This window comes from Pongo abelii, chromosome 21 (assembly GCF_028885655.2).
Source record: "Pongo abelii isolate AG06213 chromosome 21, NHGRI_mPonAbe1-v2.0_pri, whole genome shotgun sequence".
NCBI classification, from domain to species: domain Eukaryota; kingdom Metazoa; phylum Chordata; class Mammalia; order Primates; family Hominidae; genus Pongo; species Pongo abelii.
In genome coordinates this window covers 53,785,652-53,802,771 of record NC_072006.2, presented here as the reverse complement: position 1 = coordinate 53,802,771, position 17,120 = coordinate 53,785,652, and the positions used below count along the sequence as shown (strand labels likewise).

The following is a 17,120-nucleotide window of genomic DNA, read 5'->3' as shown; positions in this document are numbered from 1 at the left end:
TCTAAAACAAGGGAAAGTCTTGGGAAGGTTTTAAGCAGATGAGAAACATGGTCCAATTTATGAAATGTAGCAGTTGTTTTGGTGGCCATGGGGAGAATGAACTGTAGGAGGCCAAAATGGGAGCCAGGGATGGGAGCCAGGGATGAGGCCAAGATGGGAGCCAAGTTACAGGGAGGTTGCAGGGAGACAAGACAATGGTACCTTGGACAAGGGTCATGATGGTGGAGATGATAAGTGGACAAGTAAAAAATATATAATAATATGTGCAACTCTATGGAAATTATGGAAACGAACCCCTTAATTTTAGAAATGAAGAAAAGGGCCAGAGAGGAACCCGTGTTGGAACCCTGTGTCTTGTTCAGTTTTCGTCCTCCAGGGCAGGGGAGCTCACTGCTGTACCCATCCCCGGCACTTTTTTTTTTCTTTTCTTTTTTTGCAACAGGGTCTCACTCTGTTATCCAGGCTGAAATGCAGAGGTGCAATCACAGCTTATTGTGGCTTTGACCTCCTGGGCTCAAGTGATCCTCCTGCCTCAGCCTCCTGAGTAGCTGAGACCACAGGTACGCAGCACCATGCCCAGCTAATTTTTTATTTTTTGGCAGAGACGGGGTCTCACTATGTTGCCCAGGCTGGTCTCCAACTCCTGGGCTCAAGCCATCATCCCGCCTCAGTCTCCCAAAGTGCTGAGATTACAGGCGTGAGCCGCTGTGCCCGGCCCCCAACACCTATTTACTTATCATGCAGTAATGAATATTTGAAAGAATAAATGAGTAAATCCAAGGCCCATCTGTGGCATCCTTAGAGAACCCTTGCCTGCCTCTCCAGGTACCTCCTCCAGTTTTCGTTTCTGGGATTATCTGATGGGTTTTGCTTCCCCCACTGGATGGGGAGCTCCAGGGGGAAGACTTTCCCTTCACGGAGCCTGGCATTCTGCTTGCACATAGGAAGCTGTCAATAACCAGATGTCCAACTTAACATGAATAAATGAATGAATGAATCACCAGACTATATAAACCAGCTCACTCTTCACCCTCTCTTCCCCATACCTCGCTTTATTTTTCTTAGCGGTTATCACCACCTGCCACATTACATATGTACTGATGTGTTCATTGTCCGCCTCCGCCCCCCACTCCCGACCCCCCGCTAAAATCTAGAATGGAAGCTCATGAAAGCAAGAGCTATTTACAGTTCCGATCTGCCCCTTCCCACCTTCTGACCCTCCCTCCTGCCTCATTATTTCCCCCAGCGCTTGTCACCGCCTCATATATCCTTTCGCTTTTTTGTTTATGATCTGTTTCCAACCAGCTCCACGAGGGCCGGATGTTTGTGTTTGATTCACAGCTGTATCTCAGACGCCTGTCACCGTGCCCTGCACCGCGGCTCGCGCACAGGAGGCGTTCAACCCACGTTGTTGACGGGACGAAGGAAGTCGCGATCGCGAGGCCTGCTGTGCAGGTGGCCTGGGTGGAGAGGGATCCACGGCCACTCGCGTCTCCTTGGCCCAAGCCCGGAGCCCGCCCCCGGCCTCTCCGGCAGGCTGGGCCGGGCAGGCAGGAGTTAAGCCGCGCGCGCGCTTCCGACCCGCAGGTGGCGCCGTCCCGCCTTGGTGCCCGGCTCCGGGCGCTCCGAAGTGCGGGACAGAATAGCAGCGAGCGCGGAGCCGAAGCTCAGCCCCGACTTGTTGATCTCGCCCAGGCAGCCGCGGCCGCCGCCGAGGGAGCAGGAGGAGGAGGAGGTGGAGGAGGTGCCGCGCGGCCGCGGTCCTGCCCCCGCGCCCCCGGCGCCCGCCCGCGCCCCCCGCCTCGGAGAGCGCGCCCCGGCCCCGCGGCGCCTGCAGCCCGGGCGCGTTGCCTGCCCGGCCGGGGTAGGCCCGGCTCAGCCCGGCCCCGGGACCGCCGCTGCCCACGGGCGGGGGCGCCCGGGCGGCCGGGACGATGCGCGGTCCCTGGCCCCAGGAGGCGGCCGCCCTGGGGGTGAGTGTTGGGGCGTACGGCCTTCCGTGGGGGTGCATGGGGACACGGGCAGGGGGCTTGCCTGTCGCAGCTCGGCCTGTTGGTCTGCTCGGGCTCCGCAGCTCCAGGCTGGAGGGGAGCGGGGTGGGAGGCAGGCAAGGGCTGGGGCCTGAGGGGGCGCGCGATCCCCATTCTGGGGCTAAGGCGTGAGCCCTACATGCAGGGGGTGCTCAGGGAAACCCCCCGAAATCACCAGTGCGCGGTAGGAGGATGGCACGTTTTGAAAAGGCCAGAAAAATTAGCTCATTTCCCCGCCTCCCACCTCCCCCACCCCTTCCCTTCCAAGCCCGGGGAAAGGCGCAGAACCCGGAGTTATAAAAAGCCATCGCAGGAGAGGAACGAGGAGGAGGAGGAGGAGGAGGAGGAGGAGGAGGAGGAGGAGGAGGAGGAGGAGGAGGAGGAGGAGGGGGAGGAGGAGGGGGAGGAGAAGGGGGCGGGGAAGGAGCGAGGGGAGGACGTAGCAGGCGGATCCCGAGGACTCTGCCCGCCCCTCCTGCGGTAGGGTTGGGGGCTCAGAGGGAGAGGCGAGAGCGGGCTTTTCCTCCTCGCGGCTCACCTTGTCGCTGGAGCAACCTCAGGAGATGCTCCAGTTTTTGGGAAGAGGGGTCGCTTCAGGACAGAGGGGCTGTTGTGCACACCCCGTCTGTTGTGACCTCAGACAGGTGGGCACCTGGAACCCCTGGAATTCCCCAAATCTTTTAAGATTTAGAAAAAAGCCCGCTGCCATTCCCCCACCCCCAAAATCTTGATTATCTCGAGCAGGGGAAGGAAAAGAAGAAAACTCGTTAAAAAAAAAAAAAAAGGAAAGAAGAAGAAGAAGAAAGAAAGAAAAAGATAAAGAAAGTTTTCATACAGCTCACCCTCTCTCCCCATGGCTGGGCCAGGTTCGGGACTCGATCGGGAGACCCATATTGAAGAGAGTTTCAGCACTCTAGGGGGCGGACAGCGCCCCGGGCGGCTGGGTCGCGCCAGGGCCGCAGAAGCCCAGGGTGGGGCCTCCCGGGCTCCAGGGGGATCTCTTGGGGCCCTCTCCCCGCCCCGAGGGTCGGCCCCTCCCTCCATCCATGGGGTGCGGCGGACTTCAGCACCGGCGGGAGGGACAGCGACCATCCATCCTACCCCACTGAGCCGCTTAGGCGCGGGGGAAGGTCAAGGCCGGCTGGGAGCCTGGTGGAGAGGTGGGGGGCGGGGGGACAGCATGCCCAGCTCCCCGTTTGCTGACCTGCGTCCGCTTTCGCTTTCTGTCTCGCAGCCGTCGGGATGGAGGTGAGAAGACGGCCGTGACGCGCGCCCGCGCGGCCCCCTGCACCCCCAGCAGCCCACAGCGCTCCCTGCCCCCCTCCCCCGCAGCAGCGGGCCTTGCCGTCGAGTGACAGCGGCCTGGGGGGGCAGGGGGGGCGGGGGCGGCCGGATCAGCGATGCCGGCGGGCATGACGAAGCATGGCTCCCGCTCCACCAGCTCGCTGCCGCCCGAGCCCATGGAGATCGTGCGCAGCAAGGCGTGCTCTCGGCGGGTCCGCCTCAATGTCGGGGGGCTGGCGCACGAGGTGCTCTGGCGTACCCTGGACCGCCTGCCCCGCACGCGGCTGGGCAAGCTCCGCGACTGCAACACGCACGACTCGCTGCTCGAGGTGTGCGATGACTACAGCCTCGACGACAACGAGTACTTCTTTGACCGCCACCCGGGCGCCTTCACCTCCATCCTCAACTTCTACCGCACTGGGCGACTGCACATGATGGAGGAGATGTGCGCGCTCAGCTTCAGCCAAGAGCTCGACTACTGGGGCATCGACGAGATCTACCTGGAGTCCTGCTGCCAGGCCCGCTACCACCAGAAGAAAGAGCAGATGAACGAGGAGCTCAAGCGTGAGGCCGAGACCCTACGGGAGCGGGAAGGCGAGGAGTTCGATAACACGTGCTGTGCAGAGAAGAGGAAAAAACTCTGGGACCTACTGGAGAAGCCCAATTCCTCTGTGGCTGCCAAGGTGAGTCTGGGATCTGGGGGCTGCCGGTCTGGGGGGATCTGCTTGCATCCCCATATTGAGGACCACTGCTGGAGGACTCTGGCTTCGTTCCCAATGATGAAGATTAGTAATGGGGAGGGGCTAAGACTGAGTCCCCAGAGGTGAGGACCAACCCCCTCAGACTTTTCCCATGTGGCACTGGTCACTCCATCTTTTTATTATCCAAGACGTTATACCCCTACTTTGTTGGAGAGGTTTTACAGGGACCCATAAAAAGCCACAGCAAGAAGATGGACACTGACGAATAAGAGAGAGCGCACGGAGAGACAACAGAGGCTTGCTGGGGTGGAGTAGGGTTTGCTTCCCTGTGAAGTCCCAGACCTAGGCTGGATTGGGTCACCCTGTGATTTTAATATCTCCATATTTATAACCTCACTCTGCCCCAGCAAGGGAATAAAAGCAGCTTACAGACATGCTTACAGGACATTGAGATACAGTCAGGTAGTTTAAACATAAGTAAGAAAGGACCCCGAGGGTTGGGTGTGAACCCACATGACACATTCAGTTGGTTGTGGATGCTTGCGGGTGAGGGGTCACCCCCTGGTTACTTATTTGTTTGGTGAGTTTATTTCCAGAATGGTTTGGTGCAGCTTATAAAGATGCTTTGGCTCTTGGAACAAGATGTAAATTTCAAAATAGGAGAGAAAAATGAGGCAATGTGAAAAATAAAGGAGGAGGAGGAGGAGGCAGGAATGAGTTTGAACACAAAGAGTGGGCCAGAGAGTCTTTGGTGCTGCTGGGTAATGGCAGGGGCTGTAGGGGACTGAGGAAGGCTTGGGGTAGGAGCCAAGGCAGAGCGGGAGGGCACTGGTTGATCAGCAACTTCTCTACATCAGGCTGGGATTCGGGGTTGCCTGGGAGAGATGGGGTCTGTCTTCATGTGCCCAAAGTGCTGGGTGCTGGGAGCAAATGACAAAACAGTGTGTGCAAGGCTATAAAAGAGGTTCTATGAGGTTCACGGAGAACCCAGAAAAGAGAGATGTTGATGTTGAAATCCAGCAAGACCAACTTGGGAAACATGGGGAGAATGTAACTGAGTGTGGGGTCTAAAAAAACGGGTCAGGTGTATAGATTTGTGGCAAAAGAAAGAGGAGAGGAGGAAGCCTAAATATCCAGCCATATCTTAGTAGCTAGGGCTGGCTCCTGTCCAGCCCAGCCTTTCATTGTGGGGTCTCTGGCTCAGTTCTCACTGAAGGCCCACCTGCAGGTCCCAGTCTGAAGGGAGACTCCGTGGGGTCCTTCCTCCAGATCTAGCCACCCAAGGAGAGGCCCCTGAGAGTGGATGGAGAAGGGATGACTGGTAAGAGGGTGGAGGGAGCCCCCATGTGTTTTTTTCGTTTCCCTGTTGGCCCTAACAAGGACGTAGAGGTTCCTGGGCCTGGCTTCCTCCTCTGAGGCTGTGGGCTGTCTCTCTCCATAATCCCGCCCCCGATTTTGTGTCCAAAAAGCCTCCTCCTAAGACAGAGTCACTCACCCTTAATCAGCTTAGGATCAACAGACTTATTTTGCTATTTCCAGGCATGACACAGGTTCTCCCACTCCACATCCCATTTAGGCCCAAACGTGACTCTCCTTCCCTGTCCCGTCTGTAAGACATGAGAACAAGGTACAGGAAACTGGACAACTTGCCCTCCCACAGAAGAAGCAGGCACAGAGCCATGTTTTGGTCTGGCAGCAAGACCCAAGCACCGGGGCTTGCAAGAGGTGCTGTTCGGGAATAAAGAACCTCTCCTCTCCCTTGGGTTAATCCGCTAGCAGGGACAGCCTCGTGACCTCTCCATGATCCCAGTCTGGGGCTGCCGGCTCACATTCCTGGCAGATGGACCATCTAGGATTTTCTGCAGCCAGAGCTGAAATGGGGAGGCAGGCAGGCTCACTGGCCCTCAGAATAGAAATCCTGGCTGCCAATGATCAAACACCTACTGTGTATGGAGTATAACAACGCAGCTCTGTTATTATCCCACCTTTTGCAAACAGTGAGGCTGAAAGAGGTTAAGTAACTTGCCTAAGGTCACACCACAGGCAGACAGGAGTAGCCAGAAATCCAAACCGAGTGTTCTTTCTATAACGATCAAGTGCCGCAGCCTCCTCCCCAGTCTCCCGGCTTCCACTTTTGCCCCTGCAATCCATTCCCCACATAGCAGCCAAAGTGAGCTTTTCAAAATGTAAATTGGATCACATTATTCATCTGCTTAAAATCCTCCAGAAGTTTCCTATCACACTCAAAATAAAATCCAGACTTTTCATCCTGGCATACAAGGCCCTGGCAGAATCTGGCCCCCGTGACCTCTCTGGGCTCATCTCTTTTGATCTCCTCTGGTTCACTTGGCTCCAGCCCCACTGGCCTTGCTGTTCCACAAACAGGCCAGAGTTTATCTGACCTCAGGACCATTGCACTTGCTGTTTCCGCTGTCTGGAATGCTCTTCCCCAGATTCCCCCTTGGCCAGCCCCTTCTCCCCCTTCCTCATTTGAGCAGGTCCCTGCTCACATGTTCGTTCCTCATACAGACCTTCCTTGACCGCTGTTCTAAACAGTTTCCCTCCCCTCACTCTCTGTTGCATCATGCAATGTCTTTCCTGCAGAGGCCTTAAACGCCATCTGAAATTATATTTGCTTCTTTGTGTTTCTCTGTTTCACACCCACAAGAATGGGAGTACCATGAATTGATTCACTGCTTGATTCCCAGCACCCATGATGGTGCCTGGCACTGAGGAGCATGTGGAATGAATAAATGAATGAATGAATGAATGAACAAATGAATGAATGAATGAATCAAGCAAGCAGTCAGTCACTGTGTCTCAGGGTTTGGGGACCTGTCACCCCCTCTCACTGCCCACCTGCAACCCAGGTCCCTGTGCCTCTGGCCTCCTTTGAGTCATCTGCACCTTGCCCACCCCATCCCCACCCATCCTCCCAGCTTGGATGCCTTGCTTGTCAAAACAAGCAAAGCCTGTGGAAATTGCTTAGAACTCACAAAGTGACAGGACCAAATGGAGGATCATTTCTAGGTGATTGTAAGATACAAAAGTGGCCATATCTCATATGCTGAAGAGCAAGGATGGATCTGGTTCTGTGCCACTCCCCACTTCCATAGCTTTTAGCTTTAGGTAATTTCTCCAACTTTCCAAGTCCCAACCTTCCACCTGTAAAATGGAGATAAAAGGCTCACCTTACAGGGTCTTCATTAAATCACATTTGTCAAAATTTTGTTCAAAGCCTAGCACATAGCAGTTGGGGATTGTTGTTATAAACGCTAAGGAAAAGAGTCTTTTTTCTAGGGCTGGGTGGGCCGAGTTGCTGCAAACCCTTTCCTTCTGATAGCAGCAGTGCCAGGGAGACTGAGCTGACGCTGTTAATAATTGATGGGATGTTCTGGCAACTCGGAGACACACCAAAGCACAGGCCCTAGGCTTTGCCATCAGGGGAGTGAAAATCAAAACCCATTAGGCAAAAGGCAGTGTGATTGATTCTTGTTTAGAAGATGGGGTCAGCCCCATTGGTGTGACAGGGTTGCGGTGCTGGGGCTACCACGGGGCTTTGGCTTTCTTGGAAAACTTGACAGGCTTTTCTCAGTAGGAGAGACAGGGAACTGATTTGCCAGCCCAGGAGTGTCTGTGATCCCTGGGATAGTCTCAGGGTTAAAGCCCTGAGATAACTTCCTAATTTCCAGAGTAGCTGATGTTTGTTGTGCCCAGCACTGATTAGTGGTGCTTCATATCTGCTATCTCATTGAAATTCCTCCAACAGGGATACAACCAGGTAGTATGCCAGTTAGGGATGCTTTGGGCTGCAAGTAGCAGAATAGAAAACTCAAAGCAGCTTCAATAAGGAGGAAGGTGCATCATTGAATATAATATAATATGAAGGTGCATCATTGAATATAATAATATAATATGAAGTTCCAAGGCAGTTGGTTTTAGGTTGAGTTAATGGCTCAATGATGCCACCAGGATTCTAGATTCTTTTCATCTCTCTGCTCCTCTGCTCCCCAACCCCTGCAAGTGGCTTGGTCCTCATGCTTGATGCTTCATATCACAAGATGGCTGCCCAGTTCCAGCCCTCAGACGTACATTCAGTGATGTTTAACCCATGAAGAGAAACATTTTCTCCTATGCTCCACTTTCTTTCTTTTGTTTTTGAAATGGAGTCTTGCTCTGTCGCCCAGGCTGGAGTGCAGTGGCGTGATCTCGGCGGCTCACTGCAACCTCTGCCTCCTGGGTTCAAGCAATTCTTCTGCCTCAGCCTCCTGCCGAGTAGCTGGGATTACAGGCATGTACCACAATGCCTAGCTAATTTTTGGGTTTTTAGTAGAGACAGAGTTTCACCATGTTGGCCAGGCTGGTCTCAAATGTCTGACCTTAAGTGATCTGCCCACCTTGGCCTCCCATAGTGATGGGATTACAGGTGTGAGCCACAGCGCCTGGCCCACTTTCTTTTTTTTTTCTGAGAGGAAACCCTTTTCCAGGAGCACCCTAGCAGACTTCTTTTAAAATCCCATTGGCCAGGACAGGTCACATGCTCATGCTCTAGCTATGAGGGAACCTGAGAAAGCAAGTGTCTGGCATTTTCAGATGAGAGAGGGAATGGATTTGATGAGTGGTATGAAGACTCTTTTACAGAACAGGAAATGGAGGCTCTGAGAGGCAAAGTCACTTGCCTGAGCCCACACAGCTAGGTTCTCAGTAAATATTTATCAAAGGAATGAAAATTGCAGAGCCAAGGTTTGAACCCAAGTTTGTCTGGTTCCCAAGCCTATGTTTCTAAATCCTGGGACCTTGGGTGGATCATTTTAGCTCTCTGAGGTTCAGTGAAATCATCTGCCCGATGGTGATAATAGTCACAGCTCCCTTTCAGGGCTCTTTTGATGATTCAGTGAGATTTCAGATGTGAACGTAATTTGTAAATGGAAAGTACTTTATAAGGATGAAGTATTATTGCATTCAAAAGAGGGAGTGGCCTTTATTTATTTATTTTTAATTTTTTAACTTTTTTCAGAGACAGGATCTCTCTCTGTCACTCAGGCTGGAGTGCAGTGGTGCAGTCAGAGCTCACTGTAACCTCAAACTCCTGGGCTCAAGTGATCCTCCTGCCTCAGCCTCCTGAGTAGCTGGGACTACAGGTGCACACCATCACTCCTGGCTACATTAGAAATTTTTTTTTTGTGGAGACAGGGTTTTGCTACATTGCCCTGGCTGGTCTCGAACTCCTGGGCTCAAGTGATCCTCCCATCTAAGCCTCTCAAAGCACTGGGATTAAAGGTGAGAGCCATCATGCCCAGCTTAGAGTGGCCTTTATTTAGGAACAGTGGTCAATATTTTTCCCATCACAGACTTGGTTAAGATTCAGCTCTGGAGTCCAACAGATGCGGTTGATTTCTTGTCTCCATTGCTTACCATGAATATGACCTTGGGCAAGCCCCTTTCCTTCTCTGAGTGTCACTTTCCTTATCTAGGAAATGAGAATTATAACAGAGGCAACCATGAAGAGCTGTTAGGAGATGCCCCTAACGTAAAGAGCCTAGCCCAGCGCCTGACTCATGGGAAGCATTCAGTAAGTGGCAGCAAGGATTATTAGTGTTATCACAGAATTCCTCTGCTCCAGCTACACGTCTCTAGTGTAATGAGGTTCCAGCTTCCTTGACCTGAGCCACAAGGATCTGTGTATTATCATCAAAAGAAACGCAGGAACCAACTCAGACTCTATGGGGCCCCTTCAGTGTGATAAGTCATTGACTTAGGCTCTTGCTGGCCCCAGCTTGGTCAACCCAGATGCCTGTTTTTATCCTGGCAGATAATATGCCAGCAATTCTGAATCCTGATTGTGGGGTCACACAGACCTGGCTTTGAATCCCAGCCCAGCCTTGTCCTAGCTGTGTACTTTGGCCAATTTGCTTCACCTCTCATCACTTCCATTTCCTAATCCGTAAGTGAGGGTGATAATAAAACCTACTCCACAGGGTTGTCTGAAGGATGAAGGATGACAGTGCGTGATCAGTGTTGAAGCTGTGCCTGAGAAATCCCACATCCCCACAGGATAAAGAAACCCAGAGACCCAAGATGCTCCAGTGACCTGCTGAGGACCACACAGCCCATCATAGCCTTTCAAATTCCCTGAGAGACCAGCTGCTAAGAGATGATCCTGGTCAAACATCCTGGAGTAACAGAAAGATCCCTGAGCCTCATTGGGTACGGGTGGCAGGGCCAGAAAAGCCTGGGCATGGCCCCTGATCTTTCACTGACTTGCTGTGTGAATGTGAAATGCTAGGAAGAAAAAGGATGGTCAAATGAACAGGTTGGCCAAAGCTTAATTAACTAGAAGAGAACAAGCATGCATTAGGCACCAACTCCATACCCAGCACTTTGTGTACTTCCCATACTTGATAACATCATCAGGATGGGAAGCACTTGACCTTAGCGCTGGATTGCCCAAGTTCAGAGTTTGGCTCCTCTACTCACTAACCATGTGATTGGGGTCAACTATTGCAGCCCTCTGTGCCCTGGTTCCTTCAGCCAACAGCAATTTTGGGCCAATCACTGTGCCTGCCTCATTGGATTGAGTTACATGCATTAACGTGTGCAAAGCACTTAGACTAGGGCCTGGTATGTAGAAAGCCCTCAATAACTGTTGGGATTTTTTTTTTTTTTTTTTTTACTGTCCTCTCATGTAATCCTCCTGACAATCCTGCAAGATAAATAAGCTCCTTTTCAAAAAACTGCTCTCATCAAATGATACCTGCTCATCGTAAGGTTAGAGGCTTTATCTGGCCACTGGAGTCCAGTAAAGGCAGGACACTAACACCCCAGCAGGAACTAGTGCGATACTCACCTGCCAGCTGATGGGGAAGGTGTGTACATGCTTCTCCCCTGGCTGGGGGTATAACTCAGAGGTGTGTGTTCTACACTGGTCCCCAGGGCGGCTCCAGTTGCTCACAGCAATTACTTGCTTGATAACAGACCCTGTTTGACCTCTTTCCTATCCCTGTCTCATGTTCCTTCCCCCCTTCCAGAGTTTTCTGGGATCACTTATCATATAAGCCACTTGTACTCAGAATCTTGTCTTAGGATCTGAGATTCTGGGGAAACCAACCAAAGCTCTGTAGGACCATCATTTATTCAGAATGACCTGGTGCTGTATTATAGACAACCCACCCCCGATAGAGAAAATCTGTCAGAGGTTGTCGTAAAAGAAGAAATTCTAGGCCTGGCAGGGCACAGTCAACCTCATCTCTGTCTCTTAGATAAAATGAAAACCACAGTGGTGGCGGCAACAGCTAACGCTGAGTGCTTACAATGTGCTTGCCTGGCATAGTGCAAAGGGCATCAAATGCCCCATCACATCTGATTTTCACAGCCCCCCCATAAGGGAGGGATAACTATCCTCATCTTACAGCTGTGGAAACTGAGACTCGGAGAGGGGAAGTGTCTGGCCCAGGGTCACACAGTGAATGAAGGCTGGGACAGATCCCACCCAGGACTCCCTGACTGCCCAGTCCATGACTTTGACCTCTGAGTTGTATGAGTGACCTTCAGAAAGTGAGAAGCAAGATCCCAGTGTTCCCTTCTCACGCTGGGGCAGTGCTGAGAGGAGAGATTTGTCCATAATCACCCTATGACTTGGGAGTGTTCCTAGCTCTGGATCTAGGATGACTTTACCCTCAAAGGCTCTTGGATGGGACTATGGGAGAGACAGATTTAGCACTAAGCATTATTTTAATAGATAAACTAAATGCATAAGGTCCTACCTTCTCCCTGAGGTGAAATCAACTTGATTTTGATGTCTCCGGCAGGAGAGGGCATGACTAGGTGGGGCCAGAGATGGGAGGAATCTCTCGGCCCCCATATTGGGAGTGGGTGGGGTGGGAGCTAGAATTCTCACGTTAATATCCAGGGCGCCAATGCTCCTTAAATGTTTTCTCTGATGACATAAATAACAGATAAGATGTAATGTTGCCATGTGAGACACACTTCTGTGGACCTAGATACAGGCCTGGGTTCAAACCCCACCTCCTCTGCTTCCTGGCTGTATAAGCCCCCAAGGCACCTCACATCTCTGAGACTGGGAGGTGGGGGTAATACCTGGGGCCCACCTCACAGAGTAGCGCTTCTCCATGCTGGCTGCACATAAGGATCACCTGGGCTTTGCAAAATACTCGTGCCTAAGCCCCACAGTTGAAACTAATCCCCTAAGTGGTTTCTTTTTAGTTCTGGTAAAATACACATAATATGAAATTTTCCGTCTTAACCATTTTAAAATGTATAGTTCAGTAAAGTATATTCACATTGTTGTCCAACCAACCTCCAGAATTTTTTTATTTTGCAAAACCGAAACTCTGTGCCCATTAAATTCTCCTGGGCCCACCTCCTAGGCCCTGGCAACCCCCCTCCTACTTTCTGTCCCTTTGAACTCAACTGTTCTAGGTACCTCATATAAGTGGAATCATACAGTATTTGTCCTTTTGTGACTGGCTTATTTCACTTATCATACTGTCCTCCAGCTTCATCCATGTTGTAATGTGTCAGAATTTCCTTCCTTTTAGAGACTGAATAATTTTCCATTGTATGTATACACTACATTTTGTTTATCCATTCATCCGTCGACAGACACTTGGTTGCTTCAGCCTCTTGGCTATTGTGAATAATGCTGCTTATTCACATGGGGTACAGATACCTCTTAGAGTTCATGCTTTCAATTCTTCTGGGTATGGATAAGCAGAGACCAACTAGAATTTTTAACAATTCTTTTGGGTATATACCCAGAAGTGGAATTGCTGAATCATATGGTAATTCTATTTTGAATTTTTTGAAGAACTGCTGCTCTGTTTTTCATAGCGGCTGTTACCGTTTTACATTCCCACCAATGGTGTACAAGGGTTCCAATTTCTTCCTATCTGTATTAGTCCATTTTGCATTGCTATAGAGAAAAACCTGAAGCTGGGTAATTTATAAAGAAGAGAATTTTATTTTGGCTCACAGTTCTGCAGACTGTACCAGAAGCATAGTGCTGGCATCCGCTTCTGATGGGGCCTCAAGAAGCTTACAGTCATGCAGAAGGCAAAGGGGGAGCACACGTGTCACATGAAGAGAGAGGGAGCAAGAGAGGAGCCAGGCCTTTTTTAAACAAGCAGATCTCACATGAATTCATTACCGTAGGGAGGGCATCAAGCCATCCATGAAGGATCCACCCCCATGACCCAAAGACCTCCCACTAGGCAGGCCCCTCTTCCAACATTGGGGATCACATTTCAACATGAGATTTGGAGGGGACAAATAGCCACTATATCAACATCCTTGTCAATGCTTGCTATTTTTTTGTTTATTTATTTATTTATTTTTTTAGTAGCTATCCAAATGGGCATAAGGTGGTATCTCATTGCAGTCTTGGTTTGCATTTCCCTGATGATTAGTGATGCTGAGCATCTTTTCATGTGTTTTTTGGCCATTTGTATATACTAGCACCCCCTTATCAGGATGCCTAAACCTCAGATAGTACCGAACCCTGTATATTAAATGTTTTTTCCTACACATACATACCTATGATAAAGTTTAATTTATAAATTAGACACGGTAAGAGATTAACAACAAAAACTAATAATAAAATAGAATAATTACAAAAAAAACTATAATAAAAGCTATGTGAAAGTGGTCTCTCTTTCTCAAAATATCTTATTGTATGTGATGCTTTTGGACCACAGCTGACTGCAGGTAACTAAAACCTTGGAAAGTGATATTGCTGTGATAAGGGGGGACTACTGTATTTTCTTTGGAGAAATGTCTACTCAAGTACTTTGCCTATTTTAAAATTGGGTTTTTTTGTTGTTGTTGTATTTATTGAGTTGTAAGAATTCTTTATATATTCTGGATATTAATCCCTAATAAGATATACGATTTGCAAATATTTTCTCCCATTCCATAGGTTGTCTTTGCACTCTATTGATTGTGTCCTTCAATACACAGAAGTTTTGTATTTTGTTGAAGACCAAGTTGTCTGTTTTTTCTTTTGTTGCCTGTGTTTTGATATTATATGTGAAGAATCTTTGGCAATAGGGGGAAACCATAAAGCTTTTCCCCTAATTTTTTCTGAGAGTTTGACAGTTGTAGGTCTTATTTTAGGTCTTTGCATGTGGTGTGTAAGATAAGGAACTAACTTCATTCCATTGCATGGGGATATCCCCATTTTCCCCACACCATTTGTTGCCCTGGGTGATTCTGCACACGGCCAGGAAGCCCAGCCACAGAAGACAACTTGGGATGGAGGAGATCAGAGGTGCTAAGCTGTGGAGCACCATGTGCAGTGCTGGGAACAGAGGGAGTCACCGTCTGGGGCAGCTGCTGTTATCATTGTTGCCAGGATAAGGGGCAATCTCTGACACACCCAGCATGGCTCATCCCTTCCTCTTCCACTCAGGACAGCTTGGCAGAATGCAAGTGAGAGAGTGAGATACAAGTGTGAGTGACATGTGTCCAGGTTGTGGCCACTTCTTTCCACCCCACTGCTGCCTTCCTGACCCTATCCTCTCCCTCCTGGACTATTGCAGGAGCCTCTAGTCCCATCTGCTGCCTCCAGCCTCCCATCCCCAGTCTGGTCTCCACACACAGCAACTCACGCCCCTGCTCAAAACCCTCCTACGGCTCCTGCCTTACTCAGAGAAAAAGACTAACTCCTCAGTCCCACTCACAGGGCCCATTATCTGGCATCTTCCCCCTTTTCCCAGCACCCTTACAGCCTCCTTCCCTACCACTCTCCCTTTCCATCACTCTGTTGCACCCACAGTGGCCTCCTTGCTGTTCTAGGCACCCTCCCACCTCAGGGCTTTTGCACTTACTATCCGTCCCTTCTGCCTGGTATGGTCTTCCTGCCGATGCCACAAGACTCACCCCTCACATTGTTCAAGTCTCAGCTCAAATGTCATCTCAGCAAGGCCATCCTTGACCACCACATATAAAATAGCACTGTTCATTCCCCATGGCTGCTTTATTTGTTTCAACCTGACATATAATTACTTAATTACATGATTCCTTTCTCTCTCTCCCACTTTGATATATGCTTCAAAGGGCAGGGATTTTGTGTGCTTTGTCCACTGTTGTGTCTTCAGTGCCTGCCATAGAGCAGGCATGAAATACATGCATTGAATAAATGAATGAATGATGTTATCCTAGAGATAACTGAGAATACTAATTGATGAAAAAGGAATTTCTTTACAAACTTTGGGACTTTCACTCTTATTACTAACACATTGCTAGGCAAGTCTGACTCTCAGCTGCTTCTGCCAGGCTCTGGATGAAGAATGTGTCTGGTTTTTCAACCAGAGCCCAGTTGCTCAACCTTAGTGCTACTGACATTTGGCGATGGAGAATTCTTTGCCGTGGGGCTGTCCTGTACATTGGAGGATGTTTAGCAGTGGAGAATGGGCATTAGAGAAAGAAGGGATGAGCTGCTGCCAGGAGGATATTGCATTATTCCAGGAAAGAGAAGAAAGATGACAGCCCAGAAGAGGGTGGTGGCAGGGAAGTTCAGTGAAAAGTGGCTGGACTCTGGATATAAGGTGTGGAGGCAGCTCCTGGGAAGCCACAACGCCCCTGCCTCCACCAGTGGTCACGGACCCTCAGGCTGTGCAATGGGTCTTAAGCCCTAGCCTTTTTTTAAGCTGTGAGTCCTTGGGTCACGTAGCTGCTTCCTCATCTGTAAAATGGACCTAATCATAGCACATACCTCATAAGGAGATTGTAAGGACTTGATAATTATGGCATCATAGCACATACCTCATAAGGAGATTGTAAGGACTTGATAATTATGGCATCATAGCACATACCTCATAAGGAGATTGTAAGGACTTGATAATTATGGCATCATAGCACATACCTCATAAGGAGATTGTAAGGACGTGATAATTATGGCATCATAGCACATACCTCATAAGGAGATTGTAAGGACGTGATAATTATGGCATCATAGCACATACCTCATAAGGAGATTGTAAGGACTTGATAATTATGGCATCATAGCACATACCTCATAAGGAGATTGTAAGGACTTGATAATTATGGCATCATAGCACATACCTCATAAGGAGATTGTAAGGACGTGATAATTATGGCATCATAGCACATACCTCATAAGGAGATTGTAAGGACGTGATAATTATGGCATCATAGCACATACCTCATAAGGAGATTGTAAGGACTTGATAATTATGGCATCATAGCACATACCTCATAAGGAGATTGTAAGGACTTGATAATTATGGCATCATAGCACATACCTCATAAGGAGATTGTAAGGACTTGATAATTATGGCATCATAGCACATACCTCATAAGGAGATTGTAAGGACTTGATAATTATGGCATCATAGCACATACCTCATAAGGAGATTGTAAGGACTTGATAATTATGGCATCATAGCACATACCTCATAAGGAGATTGTAAGGACTTGATAATTATGGCATCATAGCACATACCTCATAAGGAGATTGTAAGGACGTGATAATTATGGCATCATAGCACATACCTCATAAGGAGATTGTAAGGACTTGATAATTATGGCATCATAGCACATACCTCATAAGGAGATTGTAAGGACTTGATAATTATGGCATCATAGCACATACCTCATAAGGAGATTGTAAGGACTTGATAATTATGGCATCATAGCACATATCTCATAAGGAGATTGTAAGGACTTGATAATTATGGCATCATAGCACATACCTCATAAGGAGATTGTAAGGACTTGATAATTATGGCATCATAGCACATACCTCATAAGGAGATTGTAAGGACGTGATAATTATGGCATCATAGCACATACCTCATAAGGAGATTGTAAGGACTTGATAATTATGGCATCATAGCACATACCTCATAAGGAGATTGTAAGGACTTGATAATTATGGCATCATAGCACATACCTCATAAGGAGATTGTAAGGACGTGATAATTATGGCATCATAGCACATACCTCATAAGGAGATTGTAAGGACTTGATAATTATGGCATCATAGCACATACCTCATAAGGAGATTGTAAGGACGTGATAATTATGGCATCATAGCACATACCTCATAAGGAGATTGTAAGGACGT

General features: G+C 49.1%; 1 protein-coding gene and 1 long non-coding RNA gene across 2 annotated transcripts in view; one reads left to right on the top strand and one right to left on the bottom strand.

Moving 5' to 3' along the window:
* The window catches only part of LOC134760767 (uncharacterized), a 37,035-nt gene that overhangs the window by 10,916 nt on the left and 8,999 nt on the right, over window positions 1-17,120 (bottom strand). The gene's annotated exons all lie outside the window — the stretch shown is intronic.
* Window positions 1,887-17,120, top strand: part of KCNB1 (potassium voltage-gated channel subfamily B member 1) — a 118,294-nt gene continuing 103,060 nt past the window's right edge. The window contains exons 1-2 of the mRNA XM_002830403.4: window positions 1,887-1,973; window positions 3,265-3,997. Of these exons, the coding sequence (XP_002830449.1) occupies window positions 3,431-3,997 (567 nt within the window). The 5' untranslated portion in view covers window positions 1,887-1,973; window positions 3,265-3,430. The remainder of the gene's footprint in view (window positions 1,974-3,264; window positions 3,998-17,120) is intronic.